Below are 14,206 nucleotides of genomic sequence, written 5' to 3'. Positions count from 1 at the left end.
ACACCTACTATACCTACTGAACCTTGTGCTTCCACTCACTGATTGGCCACTTTATTGGAAACACCTACTATACCTACTGTACCTTGTGCTTCCACTCACTGATTGGCCACTTTATTGGAAACACCTACTATACCTACTGTACCTTGTGCTTCCACTCACTGATTGGCCACTTTATTGGAAACACCTAGTACCTACCTACTACCTTGTGCTGTTTTACTCACAGGACTCTTAAGGAAATATGATTTTTTGTTTTTATCCAGTTTTTAAAGAGGCTTAAAAATTAGAAATAATATAAAAACACATGCAGGTGATTTTTGTAATGAAATTTATTGGTTTTATAGGACAGAACAGCATCAGAGGACACAGAGGAACAGGTTAGAAATGACACAGCCACTGAGTTCAGGACACAAAGGGTCTAAAACTGTCCTTAAAAGAAGCTTTTAAACATAAAAACAGACAGTAAAAGAAGACCAGAGTGACCAGAAGAAGAGTAATGTTACCACAGCAGAGCATGCAGGCTGCAGGAGGGGGTGGAGAAGTTCAGTTCAGATCAATGAGAAGATCGTTATTGTTTTATTTTTACTTTTAGATGAAGAAATGGAGATTTTAGCAAGTTTATCAAACACACAGATCAGAGTCTAACGATAAACAGACCCTAAAACTGATCCTAAACTACAGAATAGTGTCCTAATCTCAAACTACTCACCAGACCAGGGACGTGTCCCCTTTACAAACTTCAAAATATATATTTACAAGAGCAGGTTGGTGGATGTAGAAGACCCTGTGGAGCAGCAGGACTGAGAAAAAGCTTCAGTGTAGTTTTACTTTTATCTTTCCAGTTGCTTAAATATTAAAAATGTAAAGATTATCCCCTAGAAATGGGTAGAGTTCAAATTTGTAGTTTTTGTTTCCTACAGCTAAAAATATACCTAAAACTGGCCACTCCCTGGTCATCTCTTATTTTAAAGCAAGCTAAAATCTTAACTTTATGTTCCTAACTTTTAAAGAGCCTTTACAGAGGTTCCAGAAAGGTTAAGTTGGACAGTTACAGAAAAAATGTTCTAGAATTGTCCTAAAAACTTGTGACATAATAATGGTTTGCATCACAATGTTATTAAAATGTTTTACATGTAAAGTTCCAGCTAGATAAATAAAAGCTAGATAAATAAAAAATTACATAATTATAGAAAATTGTTCCAGAAATGTTCTAAAAATGTTAAAAGTAACATTCCAAAACAAAAAATTAAAACATTAATAAGTTACACTGCAGAATGTTTTGAATGTTAGAAACTGGCAGGGTCCATAGGGAGCACAACCAGGAAGTTCTTTGGACGTTTTAAACCTCAAATTTTTGTTTTTACTGCTAAAATATCCCTTAAAGTTGTCCCCTCTCAATTTTTAAAGCAAGCTGAAGAAGCAAGAAACTTTACATGAATTTTCTACCCAATTTCCCAACTACCTAGCTAGCAGAGAACGTTATAAGAATGTTTATCGAGGTTCTAAAAAGATCCAGAAAGGATAACCTGTAATATTACAGAAACAATGTTCCAAGAACAATCTAAAAATAATCTCGTACATTTCTCAAATAACAAATAACATTATGAAAACGTTAAGAGTAACATTCCCAAAACTAAAAATTTAAATATTGACACAATTGACGTGGAAGTATATGTGTAAAGAGTTACAACAAAAGTTAGTTAGTATAGTTATAATGTTAATTGTTATAATCCTTTGTTTTTGCGAGTGAGGAGAATAAGGAGAGTTCTCAGAAGGTAACAGGTTTGTAACTACTTTATTATAAAGCTTTGTTGTGAAAAAAGCATAAATTACCCTTTAGAAGTGCATAAGAATTAAAACCTCGTACGAAATATTTATGCAACTGGAAGGAAATGTAGAAGCACCTCAGCCTGGGTTTTACTGCTACATTCCGAAAATGTTCTGTGATCTACGCAGGTGGACGAGATGTGAAGAAAAGAACAGAACAGAACAGATGGATAAAAATTAGTCTGGGATAAAATGAGACACAATGGTGGAGGTGGATGGGGCTGTGTTTTTAATTTTAAATCCACACGTTACTGCCAGGAGGTTCTTTGGATGTTTCAACGTGCAGTTCTCTCGTCGCTAAATGGCTAAAATATCCCTTAAAACCTCCTTTTTTTTTTAAGTTAAATTAATTTTTAAATTAAGTTAAAGGTTTAAGATCTTTAAGCTACTTTTAAGAAAAGCTTCTTAAAAAAAAAACAATTCTTATGAAAGTCTTTGCAAAGTTGGATCCAAATACAGTACAAGTTTCTAAAAAGAGTTAAAAATAATTTCAACTTGGGATTTTACTGCACTGTAAAAAGACAAGATTCTTAAGGAACTATTGGCGGTTTCTTTACATTACAACTGTGAAGGACCCTTCTAATTCCTCCTTTTAATTTCCATTAAAAGCAAAATCACACAAATTGACATTTAAGAAAAAATTCTAAAAGTAAAAAACAGGTAGGTTAGAATATGGAATCAGCACCAGATAAAAATGAGATGAAGCTTTTAAGATTTCCTGCTTTAGCCTTCCTGTTCCTGTTTACCTGCTCTAGAAACAAGACGTCGTAATTGAAGGGTGTACGGTATGGACCCTGTGTGCGGTACTGGTGTACGGTATGGACTCTGTGTACGGTAAGAGTTTACGGTATGTACTCTGTGTACAGTACTGGTGTACGGTATGGACCCTGTGTACAGTACTGGTGTACGGTATGGACTCTGTGTACGGTAAGAGTTTACGGTATGTACTCTGTGTACAGTACTGGTGTACGGTATGGACCCTGTGTACGGTACTGGTGTATGGTATGGACTCTGTGTACGGTAAGAGTTTACGGTATGTACTCTGTGTACAGTACTGGTGTACAGTATGGACCCTGTGTACGGTGAGGGTTTACGGTATGGACCCTGTGTACGGTGAGGGTTTACGGTATGGACCCTGTGTACGGTGAGGGTTTACGGTATGGACCCTGTGTACGGTACTGGTGTACGGTATGGACCCTGTGTATGGTGAGGGTGTACGGTTTGGACCCTGTGTACGGTACTGGTGTACAGTATGGACCCTGTGTATGGTAAGGGTGTACGGTATGGGCCCTGTGTACGGTACTGGTGTACGGTATGGACCCTGTGTACAGTACTGGTGTACGGTATGGACTCTGTGTACGGTAAGGGTTTACGGTATGGATTCTGTGTACGGTACAGGTTTACAGTATGGACCTTGTGTATGGTAAGGGTTTATGGTATGGACCCTCTGTATGGTAAAGGTGTACAGTATGGACCCTGTGTACGGTACTGGTGTACGGTATGGACCCTGCGTACGGTAAGGGTGTACTCTATGGACTCTGTGAACGGTACTGGTGTACGGTATGGACTCTGTTTACGATAGTGGTGTACGGTATGGACTCTGTGTACGGTACAGATTTACAGTATGGACCTTGTGTATGGTAAGGGTTTATGGTATGGACCCTCTGTATGGTAAGGGTTTATGGTATGGACCCTGTGTTTGGTACAGGTGTACGGTATGGACCCTGTGTACGGTAGTGGTGTACGGTATGGACCCTGTGTACGGTACTGGTGTACGGTAAGGACTCTTGTATGGTACAGGTGTACGGTATGGACCCTGTGTTTGGTACTGGTGTACGGTATGGACCCTGTGTTTGGTACAGGTGTACAGTATGGACCCTGTGTAAGGTACGGATGTACGGTATGGACCCTGTGTACAGTAAGGGTGTACGGTATGGACCCTGTGTACAGTAAGGGTGTACGGTATGGACCCTGTGTGCGGTACTGGTGTACGGTATGGACCCTGTGCAAGGCGACATCAACCAGTAAAACTCTTCTGCTGTAAATGGCTTTAGATTTTGGACCTGGATACACCAAGAAGTAGAGTAGTAATTAGAGAAGGATCAGGATTTGGTTCTAAACCAAAACCAACAAAATTGCTTTTAAACCTCTTAAAACTTATTTTACCAAACATGAAATCAGCCAAGATACATTGCAAATAATCTATGGGGCCCAAATTATTGACTAAAAAATGGTTTGATTTTTACAGAGCCCATAAGAAGATATCATGTTAAAAACAATGTGTGGGAACTAGATCCTAAGATGTGGCTATGAATTATTAAGGCGTGGGAATGAGATCCTAATGCGTGGCATGAGATAATAAAGGTGTGGGAATGAGGTTCTAAAGCTAGGCCAAAATTTATTAAGGTGTTGGAACAATATCCTAATGCATAGGAACTAAATAATTAAGGCTTGGACAAAACTTATTAAGATGTGGGAACAAGATCCTAATGTATGGGAATTAAATATTTAAGGCGTGGGAACAAGCTCTAGTGTGTGGGAACGAGATCCTAATGCATGGGAATGAGATAATTAAAGCATGTGAATGAGATTCGATAAGTCAATAAGTCGTGGCCATGACTTCTTAAGGTGTGGGAACAAGATAATTAAGTCGTATCCAGATAATAATAAAGCTTGCTTTTCTGTAAATGAATGGCCATGAAGAAACTCAACATTTAATTACATTAAAATTTATTTAATTCAAGGATAATCTTTAGTAAGAAAACAGAGAGAGAATTGGTTTCTTAATGTGCCTTAATTATCTTGTTCCCACGCATTATGTTCTCATTTCCATGCATTAATTATCTCTTGTACCTCTCTTAAATTACTCGTATTTAACCTAACCTTCAGGTTCCTGCATATTGCTACTGTTTGTTCTTGGATGTTCCTCTGAGGTTCTTCTTGGAGTATCCAGGTCTGCAGAACCCTGTACGAGTTCTAGATAGCACCACGAGAAGCACCAAGAGTAGAGCTGCATTAGAACAGCTGGTAATGCCGAAGATGCCTGAGAGTAGAACCATAATGCCGAGAGCTAGACTTTATACAGGAGCTGGTGGAAGAGAGGAACCAACAAACCAGGTTCCACCGAACCGGATCTCTCAGAGTGAGAACCGAACCAAACAGAAGTTAAACCTGAGAGCACGTCAGAGCAGGCGACTTAAAACCTAGCTTTATTTAGGTCGTTTTTGGTCTTATTTTCTTTTTAGTTCACTTTTTTAGTCTCAAACTCAGATTTAGACTCAGTCTCAGACTCACCCATTTTAAACTCAGCGTAAGACTCACCAGTCTCAAATTTTAATTATGTCTCAGATTTAGATGCACCCCATTTTTAGACTCATCTCAGTCTCAGGCTCAAGCCAGTCTCAGACTTGTTACAGTCTTAGATTTAGACCAGACTCTCAGACTCAGATTTAGACTATGTCTTAGACTCTGACTCAGATTTAGACCAGTGTCAGACTCTCAGATTTAAACCAGACTCTCAGACTCAGATTTAGACTATGTCTTAGACTCTGACTCAGATTTAGACCAGTGTCAGACTCTCAGATTTAAACCAGACTCTCAGACTCAGATTTAGACCAGACTCTCAGATTTAAACTTAGACTCATCTCAGTCTCAGGTTCAACCCAGTCTCAGACATGTTACAGTCTCAGATTTAGACCAGACTCTCAGACTCAGATTTAGACTATGTCTCAGACTCTAACATTTAGACTATGATTTAGGCTCAAACTCACCCAATCTCATATTCAGACTCAGTCCCATCCCCAATGTATTCCAAGTTTAAATAAAGGTTGATTGATTGATTGAGTGATTGATTGATTAAAGTATTGGGAGACCTGTTCTTATTCTGTTCCACTTCAAGTAGCAGAATGCATTTATTAAATGGGATGTCCACAAACATTTGGACAAGTAGTGAGAAAAAACAAGCTCAAATCTGATCCTAGATCAGAGTTCTGGTTCTGAGATGTTTGGGTTCAGTGGACTCATGGTGGACGCTGGTCCAGTACCGTATCAGTGGACGTCTCCTTGCACACGGTCTTTTTGCATTGCCTGTATCTCATTAACTGCATTACATCTTTACGATTGTCTCACTGCGTTTCTGCATCATATCAGTCTCAGACTCAATTCAGTCTCAGACTTAATTCAATATCAGACTCAATTCAAACTCAGACTTAATTCAGTCTCAGACTCAATTCAGTCTCAGACTTAATTCAATATCAGACTCAATTCAAACTCAGACTTAATTCAGTCTCAGACTCAATTCAGTCTCAGACTTAATTCAATATCAGACTCAATTCAAACTCAGACTTAATTCAGTCTCAGACTCAATTCAGTCTCAGACTTAATTCAATCTTAGACTCAATTCAGTCTCAGATTCAAATCAATCTCAGACTTAATTCAATCTCAGACTCAATTCAATTTCAGACTCAATCTCAGACTCAATTCAATCTCCGACTCAAAATTTAAGATTCGCTAAGCTTAGACTGACTCTCACCAGTCTCAAACTCACCCCAGTTGTAGACATAGACAAAGTCAGGTTTGGACCAGTCTCACACTCTCAGACTCAAATTTAGACCAGACTCTCCAACTCAGATTTAGACCAGTCTCAGACTCTCAGACTCAAATATAGACCAATCTTACACTTTCAGACTCATATTCAGACCAGACTCTCCAACTCAGATTTAGACATTGTATCAGACTCTTAGAATCATATTTAGACCAGTCTCAGACTCAGATTTAGACTGGCTCAGACTTTTAGACTCAGGTTTAGACCAGTTTTAGACTCTCAGACTCAGAATTAGACTATGTCTGAGACTCTCATACTCAGATTTAGACCAGACCTTCAGACTCTCAGGCTCAGATTTAGACTCAGTCTCAGACTCTCACACTCAGATTTAGACCAGACTTTCAGACTCTTAGACTCAGAATTAGACTATGTCTGAGACTCTCATACTTAGATTTAGACCAGACTTTCAGACTCTCAGACTCAGATTTAGACTCAGTCTCAGATTTAGATTTAGACTATGTCTCAGACTCTCATACTTAGATTTAGACCAGTCTTAAACTCTCAGACTCAGATTTAAACTGTCTTAGACTCTTAGACTCAAATTTAGAATCACAGATTCAGATTTAGACTATGTTTCAGACTCTGACTCAGATTTAGACTCTTAGACTCAGATTTAGACTGTTTTAGACTGTTTAAACTCATCCAATCTCAGATTCAGACTCAGTCTTAGAATCACCAATTTCAAACTCACCACTTCTAGACTCACCAATCTCACATTGGGTCTCAGACCTAAACTCGTCACAGTCTCAGGTTTAGTCTCAGTCTCAGACACTCAGACTCAGATTTTAATTATGTCTTAGACTCAGATTTTGTCCAGACTCTTAGAGTCAGTCCTAAAATCACTCAAACTCTGATTCAGACTCTGATTCAGACTCAGTCACCAGTCTCAAATGTGGGCTCTGTCTGAGATTTGGACTTATTCTCAGACTTAAAATTAAACAGTTTCATACTTAGACTCACTTTAATTTACAAGATTTTAAACTTAGACCCAGTCTGAGACTCCTTAGATTTAATCTAATGACTTCTAGACTTATAGACAAATGACCCAATACCATCATTAACAGTGGAGAATTCCCAAAATAATCTGGTTTTCAGTATGAAATTTAGACTTTTTCTAGAGTGATGCCAAACCCAATCTGTCTATGTATACTTAAAAAAAATGTTTCTGAATTTATAAATTTACGATTATGTGTATATTTTACACTATTTTACACTTTCTATAACAGCAATTTTATTTCAATTAATTTTGTTATTTTCCTTCTTAAAAAATATATATATATATATATATATATATTAATATCGGATTTATTTTGAAATGTAACTGTAACCTAACATATTATTATTATTTTGAGTTGCTGTTGTCTGTATTAAAGGTCTTGGAAAGTACAGCCCTTAAAAAATAAGAGAGCACTTAAAAATTATGAGTTTCTTGGATTTTATCAAATTAAAAACCTCTAAAATGTAATCAAGAGGAAGATGGATGATCACAAACCATCAAACCACCAAACTGAACTGCTTGAATTTTTGCACCAGGAGTAAAGCAGCATAAAGTTATCCAAAAGCAGTGTGTAAGACTGGTGGAGGAGAACATGATGCCAAGATGCATGAAATTAAAACTGTGATTAAAAACCAACCAGGATTATTCCACCAAATATTGATTATTTCTGAACTCTTAAAACTTTATGAATATGAACTTGTTTTCTTTGCATTATTTGAGGTCTGAAAGCTCTGCATCTTTTTTGTTATTTCAGTCATTTCTCATTTTCTGTAAATAAATGCTCTAAATGAGAATATTTTTATTTGTAATTTGGGAGAAATGTTGTCTGTAGTTTATAGAATAAAACAATGTTCATTTTACTCAAACATAAACCTATAAATAGCTAAATCAGAGAAACTGATTCAGAAACTGAAGTGCTCTCTTGTATTTGCTGTGTTTTGGAAGCGAGCTGATGCTGGGTTTTCTGGTCTTCAGTCACTTTTAGGGTAATTAGTTCTCAGACGGCTAATTTGATTGGATGTTTGCTGCTGAGTTGGGTGTCTGTGTTTCCATGGCAACCGCCAGGGGGGTGGATGTTGTGGCGGGATGTGATGGGGGCTAAATGGTGACGGAATCATGATTGGAATAGTAATAGTACAAGCTTTTTTTTTATGCTTTTACTTCCTTTTCTTCTTTAACGGCTAGTCTCTCTCTCTCTCTCTTTTTCTTTCCTTCTTTTTCTCTCTCTCTTTCTCTAATGTTCTTCTATTCTTTTACTACGAAAAACAAGAACTCCACCCCTATTCAACTGGCATTGAACCCCAGATACGGCAGCACCTCTGAGTCCACATTCGGACACTATAACGACCCGAATTCACACTTTATTCCAGTTCCAGCTTTTAAATCTCCCCCTTAAATAAAAAATAAAAACGTCTATTCAAAACCCTCCTAAAAGCCGCTTTTATAAGAAGCCAGAGCCGCCGCTTCATTCTGCTGTCGGAGATCCGTCAGAACCGACTCCAGACCCGCTGCCGTAAACCCCTCATTATCACTGAAGAGCGTCTGAATGAGGGAATTTCCATCTGTTTAACGAAGTAAAGAAAAAAAAAACACTAAAAACGCCGTTTTTACCCACAACCACCCCCGTTAACTCACTTTAGACACAATCCCCCCTCAACATTAGCGCTGTAATCCTCCAACCTTACAGCCACCCGAGTTCACCTCTTTACAAACCAACGCACTTTCACTATTTTACTCTTGTTTTAAAATTTAAAAGTATATATTTTTTAAACCAATCTCACCAAAGGGAACTCTACAGAAAACTGTAAAACTCTAAAAGATCGCTGCTGTCACTAAAAATCATTTTAAACTTTTAGTCTCTAACCACCTTCAGACAGCCTGTACCTGTTTTAGTTTTAATTGAGTTTCCTTTTCTTTTACATTTTTATTTATTTTATTTTCTCTGTTTACTTATCTAATTTTGTTTTACCTTTTAGCCTCTTTCATATATATTTTATTAATTTATTCATTTAACCCTTTATTTGTTGTATTACTGGTTTTACTTTTGACCTTTTCTCTTTTTATTTCATTTATTTTTCTAATTTCATTTTTATACTTTTTAAATGATTATTACTGTTAATTTAAGTTCCATCATTTACCTTTTTATACTTTTGGTCTTATTTTAGTCCTCTATTTCTTTAATTGTTTTATTACTGTTTTTACATTTGGCCTTTTACCTTTTTATTTAATTTATTTCGTCTTTTTATTTTTTCTTCTGTTCAGTCTATTCTCTAATAAAACATTTGATTGGTTTGTTATTTATAAAAGTGGGTCACGACTTAATGAACATGAGAAAATGTGGACCAGTTGAGAACCCCTGTACTAGAATTAACAAAAACTAAATGTGTAAATAGTTTTTAGAGATAAAATTATATTTAAAATTAAGAATTTCACTTAAACTGCACATACAGTATATTGTATTGTATATTACCAAACATAAAATCTAATATTTGACAATATACCCAAGACTTAAGACTAAAAGTAGCTTGAACTGCTAAAATTTCAACATTTTCTGAAAGCTGTTTTTTTAAATTAAATTAGTCTTTTTTAATACATGTTTCTTTTAAGTTTGAAAGATTTAATGTGTACATGATTAAAATTATAAAAAAAACTAATTCCAATAATTCTATATTTTTTTAAATCAAATTTCATTCAATCTTGATTGGTAAATACTTTCTACCTCAGTGGAATTTGTAAAAAATTAACACATAAATAAATAAAAAGTAGTGGATACACTAAAACAACATTTTTTCAAAAAAGTTTAAACACTTGGGTAAAAGCTGGATATCGGAAACAGAACACATTTATTCACAGGTTTTAATTCATTTTCCATTTTTTTTCTTCATTGCATAAATTATATAACCTAAAATTTTTTTCACATTAAAAAACTACAATAAAACTTAATTCCATTAAAAAATCCCAACTGGTTGCGATATAAATTATTCTGTCTTTTTTTTTTGCCACTTTTGGTCAAATAATTTAGGTTGCCAAATATTTTTTGCATCTCTAACTAATAAATAATATAAAGATAAATGTAGACGATTTTAGTTTTAGTTTTAGTTTTAGTGTGCTCAGTTTTGTGCTGCTTATATGGATATGAACCTCATATCCATATTAATGGAACAATAAATAGGTAAATATGGAAAATGTCATGTGATGGTGGACAAAAAGAAGAGACAGATAAAATTAATCCACAAATAAAAGTGAAAATTATTTGATTACAGTCGAAACAGAAAGTGGAATAAGATCTCATTTTAATTGAAAAAAGGAGAGTTAATACACAGAATGACATCACTGAAACAAGTCACGATGACACAGCAAGAATTACATCATCATCATCATCATCATCATCATCATCATCAGAGAGGAAGGTGAAGTTTCATCCATAACCCGGAGGAGTTTGAGAAAATCGGCACCATATTGAGGAGAATTCTTCTAAAAACTACAAAAACCAGCAAAAAGCTTCAAACTAGCAGAGTATTGTTCATAACTTTTACCACTTTTAATGAAATGAAAGAGGATTTTTACAAACATCTGAAAAGGTTTGGGGTGAAAGTGGGGGTTTAGGGAGTTTCATTAATTTATTTTTTTTCTATTTATATTAAAAAACACAAGAATGTAAAAAAAAGGCACCAAAGAAGGTGAGATACGTTCACACCCTCCACTGTTGGTGAAAAAGTGGTTATAACAGGTGCAAATGTAATAATAATAATAATAATAATAAATATAATAAAATAATATAATTGTTGAAATTGTAAAAGTAAAAGCAGAGGGAAAATGGTATTTTTTAGTTTTTCACAATTTTCACATTGTTCTTTTTATTGATGCTTAAATATGAAATAGTGAAAGATTATATTATGAGACGTGTCTCAGTTTTCTGAGTTTATATTTTGTTTTTGTACTTTTTTACATATATGTAACCAAACAAAAAATCAGGCTTATCAAATGAATTAGTGCTAAAAGCAGCTTTTCAGAAAATTCTTTAGATTGTAGATTTTTAAATGTATTTATGCCAAGAAACAAACAAAAAATCTGACTTTGTTAATCCAAATTTATTAGCAATGAAAGCAGCTTTAACTGAGAGAATTTCAGAAAATTTAGAAACTAAACTTAAGTTTATTCTAAAATAAAAAATTCGGCTTCTATTGCATTTTTTAAACGTGTGTACGTTTCAACTAAAACATGTTTTTGTTATTGAAAAAAAGTTAATTATGTTTTTATTTCTCTTTAGCTGCATTTTTACTCAGTGCTACATTTTTCTTTAGTACTAAATGTTTTTAAGTTTTGCTTCATCTGCTAGAATTTTCAAAAATTCTGTCGATTGGTTTGTGAAATAAAGTTAAGTTTATTCTAAAATTAAAATTTCTGCTTTAATTGAATTTTTAGTATATTTATTTTAACAAACCAAAACATTTGACTCACCAAATCTGTTAGTAGTACCAGCTGCTTAAACTGATAGAATTTCATAAAATTCTGCAGATAACTTTTTGAAATAAAGGTTTTTAAGTTTTTAAACTGCTTTTTTATGTTAAGTCTGACTTTTTGACCGTTTTTTTTTTGTTCTAAATTCTGCTTCGTCTCCTAGAATTTCCTAAAATTCTGTAAATTGTTTTAGTTTTTTTGTGAAACAGAGTTACATGAAATCTTTATAAAATTGGAGTTGATTTGAACAAAAATGCTGAATTTGAGTAAAACAGTGATTTATGACCCAAAGCGTTCGACAAAATGAGACATTCTGATTTTTTCCTCTGAAGCGAGGACACGCCACCATGCAGTACAACAAAAAGAGATGCTTCCCATCCCTGTCGTTCTCAATTATAGAAAATCTAAAATTTTCTAAAATGTAAAAATGCTCAAGCCTGTTTTTTTTTTTTAATATTCTCTTAAAATGAGTTTCTAACTAGTTTTTGACTCATGCCTATATATGTACACCAGAGGAGCTTCAACCTTCAGGACCTTCAGTTCAACACGACTTTGGCTTTTAAAAGATGTTTTAACTCCCAATTTTAACCTTTAAAACTTCGTACTAAAAACTTTCAGACTTTCCTCTTGCAGGAAAAAATGATACTTGGATAAGAACATTCCGTTAAGCATTACTTACTCAGTTACTATGTTTTCTTTTTTACGTTAAAACTAAAATGTGGGAAGTGTATGTGCTCATTTTTTTTATAGATCACTAATCATATGGCTTTGGTTGGACAGTTTTCTTTTCTTTTTTTTGTGTGTTTTTATTCTTTTTTTTTTCCTATTTTTTTAAGTTAAACACCCAAAACATCCATACATTTTTCCTTGTACGCTTTTTTAGCAACACGCTAACAAGCTAACAAGCTACAGCTCAAACGTCTTTAAAATGTTGGAGAAACACTGAACAGATACAGCAGAGGAAGAGGAAGAGTGTGGCGAGGCTGAAAAAGGCCAAAAGTGGTTCAAAACGGGACACAAAAAGAGAAGACGACTGTACATCTGAATCATAAGGTGTGGGAGGGGATTAAAAATGTGAAATTTTATCCCCTCAGTTTATACATTTAAACTAGGCTGTTGATTGATTCTTATTTTTTTCTTAACACACCAAAAAAAATGGCACAGAAAAGGAGAAAGGGTTACAAAAACAGATTAATATAAAGTATTAATGCTGCAATAAAGGTTATTGTACAAGTCAGACCAACGCACCTCAGTAAAAATGTCCATTTGCTGCTTGGAAATTCGCTAAAAAACCAAGCGGCGAAGAAACGGTATGAAAAAAGTCTAGAAATTTTGGCTTTTAAAGTGACGACGACCGAGCGGTTCGCAAAAAAGCTGCGCCGATATTAAAATGCACCAATATTACAAACTGCACATTTCATACCGGCTCGTTTTTACTGTGCTAAAAATCCAAAAATTCAAAAGTTCAAAAACACAGAGATAAAATTAAAAACTACGCTAACAGACGGCTCGTAAAAATTTGGGTGCTCGTTTTTTTCCTACATTGTGCACGACGTGTTACAATCGCTGCGTGTGCCCGGCACACACGGAACAACATCTCAAACATCGATAAAAAACAGGGAAATGAACCCGGAAAAGGTGCCAGAAATGGATGCGACGAATTCTCAAGCAGCAAACAGTGCAGTAAAACCACTGCCGCAAAGCCTGATGGGATTAAACCAAAGAGCGGAGAGCAGTGCACTCCTCCACACCACTAGGGGGCGATCCATGTTGACGTTTCAGAGACGCAGAACACCACAGGTACCTCTGTGATTGGCAGGTCGGGACGTTCGGCGGGCGTGGCCAGAGGTGGGAGGAGCTTACATGGATTCTCCCAGCGAATCGTTATCGTCGTCCAGAGAGAGCGGCAGGTAGAGGTCCTGAAGATCAAAGAGTAGATTTTAGAAATACAGCAGATATAAAAGATCAGACCACCTTAAATCCAGTGCTTATTTTATTATTTTAAAATTAATACTAAAGTCATCCAAACTATGAAGAAAAACATATAGAACTAGAAACATGCATTTCCTGAAGGAAATGGCTCCCACTATTCGCTATGGTGGCTGCTAAGTGGTTGCTAAGGTGTTGCTAAGATGTTGCTAGATGATTGCTATGGTGTTGCTAAGGTGTTGCTATGTTATCCATGGTGATTGCTAAAGTGATTGCTATGTTGTTTCTAAGTGTTTACTAGGTGGCTGCTAAGGTGTTGCTATGGTTTCCAGGTGTTTGCAATGGTTTTGCTCTGGTGTCCTTGGTGGTTGCTAGGTGGTTGCTATGTTGTT

General features: G+C 35.5%; 1 protein-coding gene across 3 annotated transcripts in view; it reads right to left on the bottom strand.

Annotated features, from left to right (window-relative positions):
* Positions 1 to 10,700: 10,700 nt before the first annotated feature.
* Positions 10,701 to 14,206, bottom strand: part of LOC103035707 (neuronal migration protein doublecortin) — a 73,966-nt gene continuing 70,460 nt past the window's right edge. For all 3 annotated transcript variants that reach the window (XM_049465526.1, XM_022666293.2, XM_049465524.1), the window contains one exon: positions 10,701 to 13,804. In XM_049465526.1, coding sequence (XP_049321483.1) covers positions 13,745 to 13,804 — 60 coding nt within the window. In that variant the 3' untranslated portion in view covers positions 10,701 to 13,744. The remainder of the gene's footprint in view (positions 13,805 to 14,206) is intronic.

This window comes from Astyanax mexicanus, chromosome 1, assembly GCF_023375975.1.
Source record: "Astyanax mexicanus isolate ESR-SI-001 chromosome 1, AstMex3_surface, whole genome shotgun sequence".
NCBI lineage: Eukaryota > Metazoa > Chordata > Actinopteri > Characiformes > Acestrorhamphidae > Astyanax > Astyanax mexicanus.
Note: the sequence above shows the minus strand (reverse complement) of the source record. Positions and strands in the feature narration are given on the sequence as shown.